We start from the raw sequence: 16711 nt of genomic DNA, 5'->3' as shown, positions 1-16711 counted from the left end.
AATCCAATACCCCTTGGAGGGTAATGAATGGCAATGCTATAGCCAATGAAGTTCTAACTGAGGCTCGGCTATTGCTGTTACCCTCCTGCCATGATCAGAGCTTTAATTGCTCAATAACACCTTATCCACACACTGTCCTCTACAGATAACGGGAAAGATGAAAAGCATTCTTGCTTCGCCCCTTTAAGCCAGTCCTTATAAGGACTTGCTCAACTGAAAAAATGGGATTGATTCATTCAATCCAATACCCTTGGAGGGTAATGGATGGCAATGCTATAGCCAATGAAGTTCTAACTGAGGCTCGGCTACTGCTGTTACCCTCCTGCCATGATCAGAGCTTTAATAGCTCAATAACACCTTATCCCTACACTGTCCGATACAGATAACGGGGAAGATGAAAAGCATTCTTGCTTCGCCCCTTTAAGCCAGTCCTTATAAGGAACTGAAAAAATGAGATGCGGTGAACTAGGTTTTGGATTTTCAACCCAATACCCTTAGAGGGTAATGGATAGCAATGATGTAGCCAATGAAGTTCTAACTGAGGCTCGGCTATTGCTGTTACTCTCCTGCCATGATCAGAGCTTTCATTAATAGCTCAACTAGGTTTTGGAAAGGCCTGAATCAATCGACCGTGAAATGCGTTGATTGATTGATTGATTCATTAATGCCCTTGGGGGTAATGGATGGCAACAATGCAATGCTGTACCAATGAAGTTTAACTGAGGTTCGGCTGTTGCTGTTACCCCCTTGGGCGAAGAGTTTTTGAGTTCGCTCTCTTAAGGTTTTTGCCTTAAGGGAGCAATTGAGTCACCGGGGAAAGTGTTCTCTGGCACGGCCCGCTGAGGGGTACTTGCCGGTGAATTATTTTCTTCGGAATGAGCGGTTCTGCTCGGTGGTCGAGTTTCACTGAGTAGAACCAACGCGGACGGTTCTACGCAGTGAAACGTCCGCGATCTCTAGGCCACTCAACGCCCACGAATGAGTGGCCTAGAGATCGTCCGATATCTATTTTTGAGATATCACCTTTACTTAAACATACGGTGATTGATTTTATATGAGATGTCCATGAAGGGTAACAAATGGCAATGCTGAACCAATGAAGTTTAACTGAGGTTCGGCTGTTGCTGTTACCCCCTTGGGCGATGAATTTTTGAGTTCGCTCTCTTAAGGTTTTTGCCTTAAGGGAGCAATTTGAGTCTCCGGGGAAAGTGTTCTCCGGCACGGTCCGCTGAGGGGCTTTGTCGGTGAATTATTTTCTTCGGAATTTGAGCGGTTCTGCTCGGTGATTGGGGAGCCCGTCATTGAGTGGAACCAACGCTGAGATATGGACGGTCTTTCGCCCACTATGGAGTGGCCTAGAGATCGTCCGATTTTTTGAGATTTCACCTTTACTTACATAGTCGGTGATTGATTCATTCAATCCAATACCCTTGGAGGGTAATGGATTGCAATGCTGTAGCCAATGAAGTTCTAACTGAGGCTCGGCTATTGCTGTTACCCTCCTGCCATGATCAGAGCTTTAATAGCTCAATAACACCTAATCCTACACTGTCCTGTACAGATAACGGGGAATATAAAAAGTATTCTTGCTTCGCCCCTTTAAGCCAGTCCTTATAAGGAACTAGGTTCTTTTTTAGAGAATATATAAAATATCTTTCTATCTCTGCGTTCATCCTCCATAATTTCGAATCGTTATATCTCAACTAATAAATAATGCTAATAAATAAAGGAGACTTAAATTTAAAAAAAAATTGAAATGGTGTTCAAAATGCAAGCCATTCTGCAAGAAATATTTCAGTAATTTATTGGTAACTTTGTTCGGAATTCTTTGTTCTCTTATCTTAAAAAGTAGACTGATTATATTTCTGCCCTTCCACCACCTAATTTATATTTTTTATTTCTAATCTAAACGAAGGTCAACAATTATCACAATTCATCAGAAATAACAATAGCATCTAAACGTTGATAATAAAAGTGCGTAATGGTGATTTTTGATTGTAATCAATTGCTAACTGTATATGGAGACAGTAACAGAAGGGGCGTTTTATTGATAATTTTGAGTTTGCCTTCATACCTCTAATTAAATCCTTAAGTATCTTATTATTACAGGGATTGTCTAAAAGTTGCTGTTAGAACTACCAGCAACTAGACATAAACACGCAAAAAAACATTTTCATAGTCAGAAAAAGGTTCGCAAATAATAAGTCACTTGTATTTAAACAAAAAAAAAAAGTTTATAAAAACCATATCCAGCGCATGAATAAAAACAAATGAAATTTACAGATCAGCGCAAGACTCGTGTTGTCATAGTAACAGTTTCCATGCGTCTCGTTAACAGAAATTTACAAGTAGCATTAACAATGGAAACCTACATTGTTGATTCTGCTTGTATATTTTCTATTACGTTTAAATTTCATTCTATGCAAAGTGGTAGATTTAAACTGTATAATGACAGCCATGTTGAGTGGATTCTTATTATAATTTATTGGGACAATAAATAGACTCCGATGAAAATATGGTGAGTTCATATTTGTTTACATAAAACATTTTTTATGTAAACAAATATGAACATGTCTCCCAGGTAAGAGGCGGATTTATGTATTTATTTCTTTTATGCAATAGCTGTGTATCAATTGAAAAAATACAATTTTAAGGCAAAATCTTGCAATTGCTTCGTATAAAAAGTTTTATAATCACACAATTAATGAAAATCTAATTCATTTGTCAATACGACTAAAGAATTTCCAACACTTTCAACCAGAGGAAATGATAAAAAGGAAAAAAAAACCTATCAGGATGTAATTATAAGAATGGCAACGCTAACAAAGCTTCAATCATTATAGGAGTTATTCTTTCCATCTTTGTCTTTCTCTCCACCACCTTCCAAAATAACAATAGATGTGTTCGGAGCTTTTATCAAAAGAATAACATCAGAGATAGCTAGAAACAATAAAAGAAACTCGTTTTCAAAGAATATTTATTCAGTTGAATAGAATAGATAGAATGAAGGTAGAATAAAACGCATGAAAAAAATTAAAAAAATACACAATCCTACAACATTCCAAATCATCATTCAATTCCCTTTTAATTCCGAAATATATAATTTGGTGAAGTATCATATCTGCGTTGAGACTATAGCATTTTTATCCGTTGCCATGGCAACGACTCCGTTTATGATGTCTTATGCTGCTTGGAAGAGGAGGGGGAAGCAGTGTTCCTAATAAAGTGATCACAAATACAAAGTGTAATTATGCAGGTCTGATCGGGAGAGGTGCATCTTTTCGGTGGTAGGTGATTTTTACTACTCGGTGTGACAACATCGTTTGTATATCGGAGGCAGGAAGTAGATGGAAGGTCATGTTTGATCTCTTTGCTCAGACATAATGCTAAATTGCTAGAGAGGGGAAATAGTGTCCAACATTTAGCTTCCCAGATGAAAAATAAGATGTCATGGGGAGGGGAGGAGATTATTTTAAAATAAAGTTCAGGATACTGAACTTTATTTTAAGCCTAACTTCTTTTTTCACATTGATTTCTTCAAATTGAAATTTGTAATCGTAGAAGATTAAATAAAAGAACCAAATAAATCAGAGGAAAAATCTTTGTATATTTTTATCTGTTATTATTTTCTCTTTGGCCATATTTTTAATTCCTGTGTAGTGCCTTTTGTCCTTTCACTCGCCATAATTAGTGCCATATTTAGAAGTATTTGAACTTTAAATCTGAATTTTAAGTAAATTGAATCAAGTGTTGACTTATTACTAAGGGAAAAATATAGAATCGGTTATTGACTTATCAATAAGAAAGAAAACAAAAATGGTGACCATATACAATTTTTCCGACAGCTGGGTTTTTGCAGAGTGAAAGACAAGCTCACTTGTATGATAGCTTAGACGACCGTCAAAACAAGACGAAAATCATTTGCTCTAAACTTCTGACGTCATAATTCTGAAGTAGAAAGAAACAGGGCTACGACAGCATGATTGTAAGAGTTAATAATGAAACTCAAAAAAAAAAAATTGATAATTCGTAATATTAAAATATTCCAATGTTTTCCTGATTTGTACTACTTAGTTTTTAAATAAAAAAAAATACCAAATGATGAAATTGATCTAGATTTCTTAATAATGAAACAATTCGTCATTGTTGAAGCAACGAAGGCAACTTCATTGTTAATCACGCGATGAATGAAATCGACTACAAGGTAACGCCATTGTTCAAGTCATGTGATGAAATTGACTACAAGACAAGTTTTCGTTTGGGAGTTAATTTCACTCTTAATACATCGGTATGTGCTATTCACTCAACGTCATTTATTTTTTAAAAAAGGAAACAGTAAACTTAGCTTCTCTACCTGTATATTATTAAACATAGTTGACTGCTTTTCTATATTGTTTCCTTCTTGTTAAACGGTTAATTGAGTGATGTATTTATAGATGGAGAGAGCTTAGTTTATTGCAGACAGTTCAATTATTGCTGGCGCCAGTATGGAATGTAAAAATATACCGTTGACAAAAAAACGTCAATAGATATAACGTCTTTATTTTGAGATTTGCTAATAGAAAGGTGATAAAGTGTTTTTCTTCCTTTCCTTTCCATCTCTTTTTTATACAAAATATGTATTTCAGGAAAAATGTAAATAAAAAAATTATGTTTACATGCGGGACACCATTAAGGACACCAAACATTTATAACATAATGAGAAAATAAGAAAATTTTCAATTGATTTGTACTAAATACTAAATATAGCTCATTACATTATCAGTAATAATAAGTCATACGATATTTAGGTTACATATCGCCCTCTAGCGACCATTAATAGAATTTCTTGTAAGTAATGTGCTATTCCTTTGTCCAAAAGTGGGATGTTTGGCATTATATCGCGCAAGAATATTTATGAGAGAATAATTGACCAAAATAAGAATCCTAAACAGTTTTAAACGTTAATACAGATGTATATTCTGTAAATATAAACATAATAATGACACATTTCTGGAGAAAAAATTCAAATACAAGATAATACTTTGATTTCGTCATCATTACAGCCTATGCAAAAAAAACCGATTCTGTGAGAGACCTTCTCTTTCTGTTTCTGTGTCTCCATCTCTCTCTCTCTCTCTCTGTTAACATGTGGCAATGCGATGGGTCACTTGCAAGGACGCTGACTTAAGTTTATCGATACGATTCACCGAAATATTCAAGTTCATACGGAAAGCAATTATAGACCATTCCATCGTTTAAAAAACAATTCCCACACTTTTTTTATATTTACAGACGAACTAAATACAAAACCAAAACTTACCACTGTCTTTAGCCAACGACAAACAAATGACAAGAGCTATGGCGGCTAATACCAACCGCCTGAAAACGCCACTGTATCGGACGGCAATAGCATGATGCCGATAAACATTCACTCTGGGGGACATGGCAAGGTTAAGATGACACTCGTAGGCCTGACAAGGCACCTAACCTCATACCGCTACTCCGAAAAGGTCAAAGTTTGACCGAGACGACATAACCGGCAGTTGCTACTTCCCCTAACACATCACCCTAACGTATCAAAGCGTGCACAAGACACACATGGACACTGCAGCCTAGCTAGCAGCGAACTGTAGGCCGGCGTCTTGGATACATGTAATAACAGTCGTTTTCGTTTTACTCTCGAACACAGGTGATAGAATAGACGCACAGTTTAAGCGTTGGCACACTCGATTTGCTGATCAAATATATATTATGGAAAGGGTGGTCCAACCTACGTTTAAATCCTCTAGATTTTTTTTTTTTTTAATTTGAAAACTTTTTTTTTTCTTTTTAACAGGATCTTAAAAGTTCGAACTTGGCCCTGATTATTTCTTTTAATAATTTAAAAGGATTCATTTCGTGTATTCACCTGTGTTTAAGTAGTCGACACAAAGCCGTGAATTTATCGCTCGAGTTATTTTTATTGACGCGAAACAGAAGGTTGTTATGGGTTCTTTACGCGCGTGGAAACACGAGCGGTCCCATTTCAGTTCAGGAGCACGTGCATAGGTTGTAAATTTCATTGTTGCAGGTGATTTATAGTGTAACGCACGTAAAACTGTTCAATTTAAGTAGTCTTTATTCATAGGCGGTTGCTAGTGAAAATAACGTGATAGTCATAATTAATGCACGTAAAAGTGAATTTTAAGACAAGAAAGGAAATGAGAATAAGTATATTATGCAACATGTCAGGATAATTTCAAATAAGGTGGCCGCTTGTTAGCCAATTTCTGTCGTGAATGTGATTAACAACCTTGTATTCATCCATTGTAAGCGTACTTGCTAAGAAATCCCCATTCAGACATAACAAAGCAACTCCGAAAGAAGAAAAAAAAAAAGCCTGCTATTACAGCATAACAATAAACTTGTTAATTTATGTACGTAATTAACAATGAAAGTATGACAGCATTGTTGCAAACTAACAATAAATTCTATTGATGTATATTATCAAGATTACGTAACACTAGTTTGATCGCGTGATCAACTGAATGTTATATTGTCAGTTTCACGAGTTTTCCACTCGTGATAAACAGAATCTTGTTTGTCAGTTTCTCCTCGTGATTACTTCGAATTTTATGCTGTTCATTTCAGTTCGCGATAAACAATGCTAGCTTGTTAGTTTCATCACGTGAATAAGTTGAGTTATATATATATATATTTTTTTCTTTTTTTTTTTTTTTTCGTCCAAAGATTTCGGTATTATTTTCACATTAAGCTTGAAAGAAAAGAGGAGGTTTATGCGAGAATTAAAAAAAAAAGATTGATAGAGGGTTCTCAAAGAAGAAAGAAGGTTTAGGGAACTATCGTCAACAAAACTTCGTATTGGATTTGTATTCAGCTGAAGAATTTCGCTAATGTGTAGAAGGATCGTGCTTTCCTAGCTCAGTTGTTTTCGACAGTGTTTTGGTTGGTTATTATTATTATTATTATCTGAAACCTCTACGGAGTCAGCAACTCATCGAGGATGGCTATAAATCACTCAAACCAGCTGTCATACCTTCCGTTAAATTCATCCACTAGATGCGCTCACAATCACTAAGGGCAAATTATTCCACTCACTCACTGCTCTCTGGGAGAAAAACCTAGCTCTTACCCCTTTCTTGACTGCAAATAATTTTAACTTCCATGGATGCCCCCTCCCCCTTTCCATATAATGAAAAATCTCATCAGTTGAAATGCTATAGCATCCATTCAAAAGTTTATAGACCTCTATCCTATCATCCCTCTTTCTCCTGTTAACCAGAGTCTGTAATCCACGTACTCGCAATCTGTCCTCATAATCTAAATCCCATAATCCGGATATAATCTTTGTAACTCTTCTTTGCACCCTTTCCACAGCTTCCTTATCCCCTTGGAACCTGGGAGACCAAATCTGCGCACAGTAATCCGAGTGTGGTCTTATCAAAGCCTTATAAAGAGGTAAAATGACTTCCTTATTCTTACATGTCAAGGTTCGCTTCAACATAGCAATTATCCTCTGAGTTGTATTTGCAACTTTTGTTTCAAATACAACCGTATTCTCACATCCGTATTCTATGTGACCTTTGAACTTCAAATCCTATCCATCATTACGCCAAGATCCCTTGCCTCCTCAGTTTCCTGTAGCATAACCCCGCTAATATAATATGCCGCTGGAACTCTAATCACGCCAAAGTGCATAACTTTACACTTACTAACGTTAAACTGAGAGCCATTTTCGTTTGCCCAGATTTCCAGTCTATTCAAATCATTTTGTAATTGCTGCATATCAGTAGCATTAGCAAATTTCTAAAACATGACCTTCCTTTAGCAAACCCACGCTGTTCCTTGCAGAGTATATCATGTTTGTCTACCATTTCTCTATGCGAGTTCTTATCATCCTCTCTAAAATCTTAACTACCATATGAGAAATTCTAATAGATCGGTAGTTAGAAACATCGGTTTTTGCACCACCCTTGTGCAATGGAACTATCATACATTCCTTCCATTCCTGAGCTGATATTCAAGTTATACAAATGTGTGAAAGGTCTAGCCAATTCAGCTGAACATTCCTTTAACAAACGGGCTGATATTCCATCTGTCCCTATTGACAAATTCTTATCCAGGTTATGCAAAAGCTCTTCAACCTCATTTTCACAAGCCTCTAACTCTTCATCCAACGTAGCAGTAGCACTGTGCACCACAGTACATACACCTGGTTGATATATCTCAGCAAAGTGAGCACTCATTAACTGAACAATTTCCTTAGCTTCTGACACTCGTGTACCATCTGCATTCAATAAAGTTATTCTTCCGCATTCATTCTTTCTTTTGCTTGCGGCATAATGATAAAATTCTTTTGGATTGCTTTTAGCTTGCATGGCCAATTTCTTTTCATACTCCGTTTTAGCTTTTCTCACAACACTCGTTACTTTTCTGGCCTGCACCTTATATATTTCATAACTCCTCTCACTCTTATTCTCACGATACTCTTTCCACATCGTATTCTTCTTGTGGATTTCTTGCCTAATAAGGTTGCACATCCATTTCTCTCTTAACCTATTTATTCTTCGGTGCATTCAGATACCGCCTCATTTAAGCACTTTCTCAAAGATTCCCATGCATTGCTGACATTTTTTCCATCCAGTAACTGATACCATGGAACCAAAGATAGTATTCTCCTAAGTTGATCATAATTTCCAGCTTTTGTAGTTCAGCATGTAACCTGATTTAATCGGAGCTTCAATACAAGTAGATACTTCCCAAGAAAGAAACAGCATGATCACTGTCACCAATTGGTGGTAAAATAGCCATATTCTTGACAGAGACCCCCTTCTGACGCTATGAGCTAATCCAACACTCTTTGACTTCGAGTTCCTTCTTTCACATGCTGCTTAAGAAAGTTGTCTTGCAACGATTCAATAAATTCTTCTTCTTTATCATCACGAGATTTCTCTTCTACCCAAACAATGTTATGTTTGGGAAATGAAAGTCACCCATAATGATCATTCGCTTGGTACCCATAAGGCTAAATCGGCGGTGCATTTCTTCGTCCCCTGCAACTGAGTCCCAGGTCTGTAGCAACACCCCCACCATATATTTCATTCTGTTAACTTCCACTTCACGCCAGATGGACTCAAACTCACCGCTACATGGGACATTGTTACCATCATTATTTTCTTGTGTTTCCCTAACTAGACTTAAGTCATCTGATATCGTTAGTAGCACTCCTTCTCCTCCTTCTCCTCTCTTATCTCTTCTGTCATTCCTAAAAATACTATACCCATTACACTCGATCCCAGATCTTTGGCGCGCAGAACCTTTACCAGAGTTTTTCGCTCAAAGTCGAGTTAGCTGGACTGATACTGGGGTGGAGGGGATTTCCTCCTCGGAATGTCGGTTATTTTTCCCCCCTTAAAACAAGCAAACCATCCCCCTGAACACCTACATTACAGACATGAATACTGGACAAAGAAGGCAACGAGAAATTTATTTCTTAGTTAAAGTAGCATTACCACTACAATCAATCTTCGGACTCACGCGCCTGACAAGAAGATAGAACGATGAGAATAAGTGAAAGATCAGATATTTGTAGAAGCTAAGAATTAGTTGCAAACTTTAAGGATAAAGATCCATCCATCAAGTAACATGTGGACAAAGAAGAAACCTGATGTAAGCTCTCGTCCTATAGGGCCAGAAGATGGGAGCTTACTTCACAATTTGATAGGGTTTGATCCAATGGATCAAACCCTATCAAATGGGTAAAGATAGCGGGCTATATTTGATTTCTCCAAAATTGATTTCATAGAATATGTCCAATTGTAACGAGATAAACATAAACAAGAAGATCATCTGTTGGTTACCAGTGGCGCCATCTATATTGGCGATCCTTTATTAGTTGAGTGGATTCCAAGTAGCGTAGAAGATGATAATAATGGATTGCTCTGTTACTTTAGAATGAATGAATGAGAAACCGGACAGTAATTGACGTAACGACTGGTTGACCTTTTAAAGAGTAGACGGAATGTCGGCTGATTTCCAATCTCCAAGATAAATATTACTGTAATAGAAATAATAATAATAATAATATAAGTGTGTAACGGCCATGCTGAATTTTGTTGGAATTTTTATCACCCTGAAATCAGTTAAGTTTTCTGTGCGTTAGAGGGCGCTCTTTTTCCATGGCAATTTCAGTTATTTGAAAGACAGTGAGATTTCATATAGTAATACTAGTCGATTGTTAATCACCATGAAATTAACTACGAGCAATCATTGTTAATCACGCGATGAAATTGACTACAAGATAACGCCATTGTTCAAGTTATGTGATGAAATCGACTTAAATACATACTTTTTATTATTTCGATTTACACTTCTCGGTTATCTGTTAAAATAGCAAATATAAGAATAAATATATAGCATAAATAATCATTGATATAATAACAAATGTAACAAGTCTTTTTTGCTTGTATTTTGATAACCTTTTTGTTAGTAGAATAACTTAATACGATATTTTCTTTTACCTGTTGAGCTGTATACTCTCCGAAGCCTCTTAACCCATTATGATATTGTTCATCCGAGTATGACAATGACTATATTTAGCTTAGCCTAGCAACAAACAAGTATCCACTCTTCCTTTGTAAAAGCGTTTTACCAACCTTTCCTTCCGTGTATAGCAGAGCTGTTTGGTCCGACGTAACCTTTTTTGTACGTGCTACGAAAATATGTGAGGTATGTTCTGCTAACGAGGTGCGTGTGTAAAGCATTTGTCTGTGGAGATCACTCAAGGTCACCTTTACCATAATACTTCGATGGAATATTAAATATCAATATGGATGCGTTGTATTTATAAGCTGTATATCTTGAGGTGCTCTAATTGCGCTTTTATTGACACACACACACACACACACACACACACACACACACACACACACACACACACACACGCACACACACACACACACACACACACACACACACACACACACACACACACACACACACACACACACACACACACACACACACACACACACACACACACACACACACACACACACACACACACACACACACACATTGCGAGCTAAGACAGATGCTTCCATAAGCTAGAGATGTATGTTCGTAGATCGCGATGGGCTTTGATGTGTGACTATAATTTATAGATGGAGGGTCCTAACGCAGGTCTTTTGTTATGTGGATGACACGGGCCCTACATTACTGAAAACAAATATTCATTGTTACTTAACATGACATTAATATCAGAAGACAAATGAATATACATGTTCTTAGCCAAAAATATCACTATTATTCATCTTTATAAGTGCGTATGAGAGAGAGAGATTGGAAACTAGACATTCTTTTTAATAAATAAAATAAGAAACTGATAAAATAAAGAAAATAAATAAATACAGAGAGACAAAGGATTAAAAATAAAGTGAAAATAGTTCTGTGAACATTAAGATGAAGAAAAAAACAAAGCAATAGACTTCATTAATCATTTCTACTCACAAAGAATTGCAAATACGAAACTAACTTTCAAATCTTAGATTTTGTTCGGTTGACAACAGGGCAATTTTAAAATCTAAACGACCGTTTATGCTAATATTCCTTCTTTGCATGACTCTTCCATTTGTTTCGGTTCTTTATTGAACTTATATGAGCTGTTTAAATCTTTCTGTATAAGGCAATTCACCTTTGCCCTATTTGTTCTTCACAAACGCTATCATCAATCAGAAAGACCTTGTTTATGCGCATTGCAATTAATGTAAGCATTAAGGCTCTCTTTTAACTTCAATCGCGCATGCGTAATGGATCGGTTGTACTGGAATGATTGTTTATTATTTGCATTAATCAGAATAATACTGCTAGGTTTTAACAGAGAAATATAGTGGAAAAGACAACTCAGTGGAGTATGACTAAATATAATGAGCCAACCTGAGGCATTTTTAGAACCACATATAGTTCGGAGTTATCCTGGATGTCAAGAAGTATCATGCAATTAAAATCGGAAAGATGTTTACGATAAAATAATAAGAATTTCCATTTGTGCATCCAGTTTTGAAGATTGCAGCGATAGTGGAAAATTTTATGAAATTTCAATTTAATTTTAGTTGAATTTAAAATTTTAATTCAATTTTTTTAATTTAAAATTTTAATTTAATTTTTTAAATAAATATATAATTTTATTTAAATGTTTAAATGAAACCCCAGTAATTAGTGTTCAGTTGAAATTCCAAATCGCAACCAAATTTTATTTTCCGTAAAACCAATTAAAAGGTTATACTAATAAATAAAAGGTGTATTCATAAAAATCATTATATAATTCAAAATTTAAAACTATTTCCTAATATTTTACATTTATAACATTTATTTTATAACTTTTCTTTCGATTTTATATACAAAAATATTTAGTTATAAATAATTGGGCCCCATCATTCTAATGTATTCTTCTTTTTCATATAGTTTACGATGGAATCCTCAGAGTTATGGCATATCAATAAAGATTTTAGTAACTGTGATAGTAGAGATTACGTTTCGAACGAAAACAATGACTATTTTTTTATTTAACATTTCTGTTTATTATAATATATATAATAAACATTTTATATATATATATATATATATATATATATATATATATATAAAAGAATTGCAAATAATATAAAATAGGAAATAATACCAAAAAAGAAAAAAAATAGAAAAATAAAATGAAATAGGAAATTGGACTAACTAGTATGGCTTTATTGTTACGTTGGATGATGCCCAGAGCTATCTAGAAACAGGAAAACCCATTTCCTCTCAAATAAATAATTGAATTGCGCCACACCGAGACACATACTACAGATTTAATATCGAGAACAAAATAATATCGATCTTATTATTGAGTTTCTTGGCTGCTTGGTGACATAAATAAATGGAGTAGAAACATCAGATGATTATGTTCCTTGTCTGGTGTGATCCTAATCAAATGGAAAGCATTGGAGAAACTGTGTGTGTGTGTGTGTGTACACACATGTCGGTTGTGAACAATCCAATATTTTTTTTTTCTTTGCTCAAGCGATGTTAAAACAAAGAACCGAAACAACGTACTCTCCAGAAAAAGTGCTTTGCATGACAGTAAGAATCACCAGTTGCGAAGTCCGTAAGGTCGTTTAAAAAAGCCGCCCCTAATATGTTTTTGTCAAGTTCAGAAGGTGATAAATCAATAGATCGGTTATATTGCATTTTTATTTCATTATTTAGCAAGTATCTCAAAAATCTGAGATACATTCCATGAATTCCTTACTTCCTAAACTTTAAACTGATTTTTTTTCTTAAATAAAACGATTTAGATTAATATCAGTGATATTTGAAAATGATGACATCGCGATCTACCGGTAGATCGCGACCTACTGGTATAATATAGTTGAAGAATTCTAAGTAAAGTATATCCCTTATTTATTAATAAGTAATATTAAATAAAACAAAATTAATTGTTCACATTTAATATTTTAATATATATATTTTTAATTATTTAATAATTTTTATAACGCCCTACCAAATGAAAGTGCTCAACAATACTTGTTACATAAACTCAAACTTTATACTCTTTAAAAAGGTTTGTGTATTTATTTTTCTACCATGCTGTTATTTTTAGATGATTTTAATCATTTTTCTACGTAACTTTCTGGAAGTGTTAGCAGAAAACCGTTTTCTAGAAGAAAAAAACGAAAACAAACAAAAAAAAAAGAAATCACAACTTATATCACCAAAACAGCAATAAAACTACTATAAAAAATTTAACTGTTAAAAAAAAAAGAATGCATTTCATTACCCATGCTGTAGGTTGCCATGGTAACGAACAAATAAAAAAAAAAAACTGTCTCTCTGAGAAATCAAGTACGTTTCAATGAGACGTGCAGTGAAGCAGATCCTTCAGGGATAACAACAGGAACTTCAGATATGCTGTCACTATTTTTAGTGTATATATATATATTTTTTTTTTTTTCGTAAAACGACGCTATTTCGAAGCGTTCTTTAAGAGATCTACGTTCTAGTCTGGGGACAGAGAAAGAGAGAAAATTAATCTTCACTGGAACGTTGAACCAATCATTCACATTGCGCCTGTCACTCGTACAGACTAGCCAATGAACGCACAAAACTATTCGCTTTGAAATATGTGGAATATTTCGAAATAGAAAAGGAATTGAAGTACAAACATATAAATTAATATACTTCACGTTACACTTGGTTCGGAAATGAAGCAGCTTATTTTTGCAAGAAAAAAAAAAAGAGCTAAAGATGTCTTCATAAATAGTCGTTCGGTAGAACAGTCATTTAGAAGTCCAGAGAATATGGAAGGAGTGTTGTTATAAAAAAAGATAAATAAACTTTGCTCTAAGTAGAAACGTGCAATCTAAAACTGTAGTTTGAAGAGGTTTGAGAGAAATTATAGGGGATTATAAAGGTAAAATCCAATAAGAAACGATTTAAAGGCACAGCACTGTTACTGAAGTAGAATAAAAGAGATTACATTAATGTCTTCACTTGTAAGAGGACCAACAATAAAGTAAGGAGACTGATTTTATTATAGTTAAATGCAAGCTCGGCATCTCAAGTGGTAGTTTGAATTTGTTCACACATCTTCGAATTCTACCAGGTAAATTCTATAACGTGAATACTATAACCTATTTAGGATTACAATTGGACAGCTGGAAACCACATATATTGCAGAAGTATGCACCAGAGTAAGATTTATAAGATTTATGCTACCTGGAGTCTTCTTCTTAAAGAGATTCTTAACTCTGACAATGATAAGAACATTAGCATTGTCGGATTTACAAAATAAATTAATATATAAATTTAACTCCAAAAGCACACGAAAAAAAAAATACACAAATACTATATATATTTAGCTCCAAAAACCTTTATGGCTTACCTCTCTTAATACAAAACGAGACTAACATGAACACATACAGAAAATTGATCAGAGAGTACTTAAGTTGCTATAAGAATACTGAAAATTTGTTTAGAATAAAAGTATAAAATGAGAAATCAATAAAATAATCTATTAATTAGTGCTTTTATGTATACGATAAATGATATATGTACAATATCTTTTATCCCTTATATATTGTTCTTGCCAATATTTTGGTACACTGCGATATTATGCATTCTATATTGATTTTTGTACAAACCCGGATGGGCTTACGTTCTTGGGTTACACGTATTTGTCATTGTTAAGTGATTTTGTATTAAGTATTGTATTGTATTCTATTATATTTTCTTCTTGTTCTATTCTAAAAATTTTAAATATACATGAGTCCGTATTCCCAAAGATATATATATTTTTTTAATAACGAAACCTGTGGTGAGATCATAATTAAAAAAAACACACGTATTAACCACAGTGAAAATTGTAAATATTTAAACCTTAGTATCTTAGGACATCATCAGTACAGTAGTTTAAACAATAATACGAATCACATACACTTAGGGCGCATGATTATAATAGAATGCCATTAAACGTGCGTAACGTGTTACAGAAGTAAAAAAAAAAAAAAAAAAAAAAATTACACTGAAATCACTGCAGAAGATACATTTTCATTTGATTTATTTTGACATTCATATTGTTCTGATTGCTAAATCTCAAGGAAGCATTATCGCATGCTGCCGTTATATGAATGAGTAATATAATATTAGTTATCTTTTCAAATAATTATTTTGTTTTTAATATTCATAATAAATTTTAATTATAAGTATTAAATATAAAAAAAGTTAATAATTTTATTAAAAAAATTAGAGAAAAGCTTATTTTATTTAGAGTATTTTAAAAATATATTAAAACACCATTAATATATTTGTATACAGAAGATATATGAATTATGCGTTGGTTTACTTGCGAGTTTTAAATGGAGATTGGAAGTCAACCCCCAGAAAAGCTCAGCCGTTCTTTTCTCAAAAAGGCCAATGTCTCCTGTAGGAGATTTGTTACTATTCAATATTAAAATTCCCTGGCAGTCAGAAACAAATTACCTGGGTGTAATTCTCGACAAAAAGCTATCTTTCAATCAACACACCAAGTCTGCATGCACAAAGGCATCTAAAGCTATAGCACAGATCTATCCGCTAATTAATAGAAATAGCAAGCTCAGCAACAGAATCAAATTGCAGCTATACCAGTTGACGATTCGTCCTCTAATCACCTATGCCTCTCCGGCCTGGAGCTACACCTCTAATGCTAACATCATCAAAATACAGCGAGTGCAGAACAAGTGCCTGAGAATGATTTTGAATGCCCCGTGGTACGTTAGAAACACTCAACTCCACAGAGACACAAATATTCCCTATATCTTCTCTTTTCTACGATCCTTAGCCACCAAGTTTTTCCTAAAGACGTCCACACATCCCAACGATTTGGTTCAACAAGCTACAGCATACGATCCAACGGACATATTCAAATACAGAAGACCAAAAGCTATATTGGCCTCCTTTAGTGATGCATAATCTCCATGCCCAATCAGGGCGAGCATTCTGCTCATAAATTTTACCTTCACTGCAACCACAACAGATAGCGGGGAATATGAAAAGCATCTTGCTTCACCCCTAAAGACATAAATGTCAATTGTCAATTGTCACTTGCGAGTTTAGATCTAAGGGAGGGAGAGATCATTTAATCCAATACCCTTGGAGGGTAATGGATGGCAATGCTGTAGCCAATGAAGTTCTAACTGAGGCTCGGTTATTGCTG

At 34.6% G+C, this 16711-nt stretch overlaps 1 protein-coding gene across 1 annotated transcript in view; it reads right to left on the bottom strand.

The window, feature by feature from the left end:
• The window catches only part of LOC150102230 (sodium/potassium/calcium exchanger 3-like), a 119301-nt gene extending 113714 nt beyond the window's left edge, over positions 1–5587 (bottom strand). The window contains exon 1 of the mRNA XM_090398687.1: positions 5303–5587. Within this exon, the coding sequence (XP_090254813.1) occupies positions 5303–5426 (124 nt within the window). The 5' untranslated portion in view covers positions 5427–5587. The remainder of the gene's footprint in view (positions 1–5302) is intronic.
• Positions 5588–16711: the final 11124 nt, after the last annotated feature.

The sequence above is a fragment of the Typopeltis vanoorti genome, chromosome 10 (genome assembly GCF_054136105.1).
Source record: "Typopeltis vanoorti isolate ZY-2024b chromosome 10, IOZ_Tvanoo_1.0, whole genome shotgun sequence".
Lineage (NCBI taxonomy): Eukaryota > Metazoa > Arthropoda > Arachnida > Uropygi > Thelyphonidae > Typopeltis > Typopeltis vanoorti.
The sequence above is the reverse complement of the archived record's forward strand: the minus strand, read 5'-3'. Positions and strand labels throughout refer to the sequence as shown.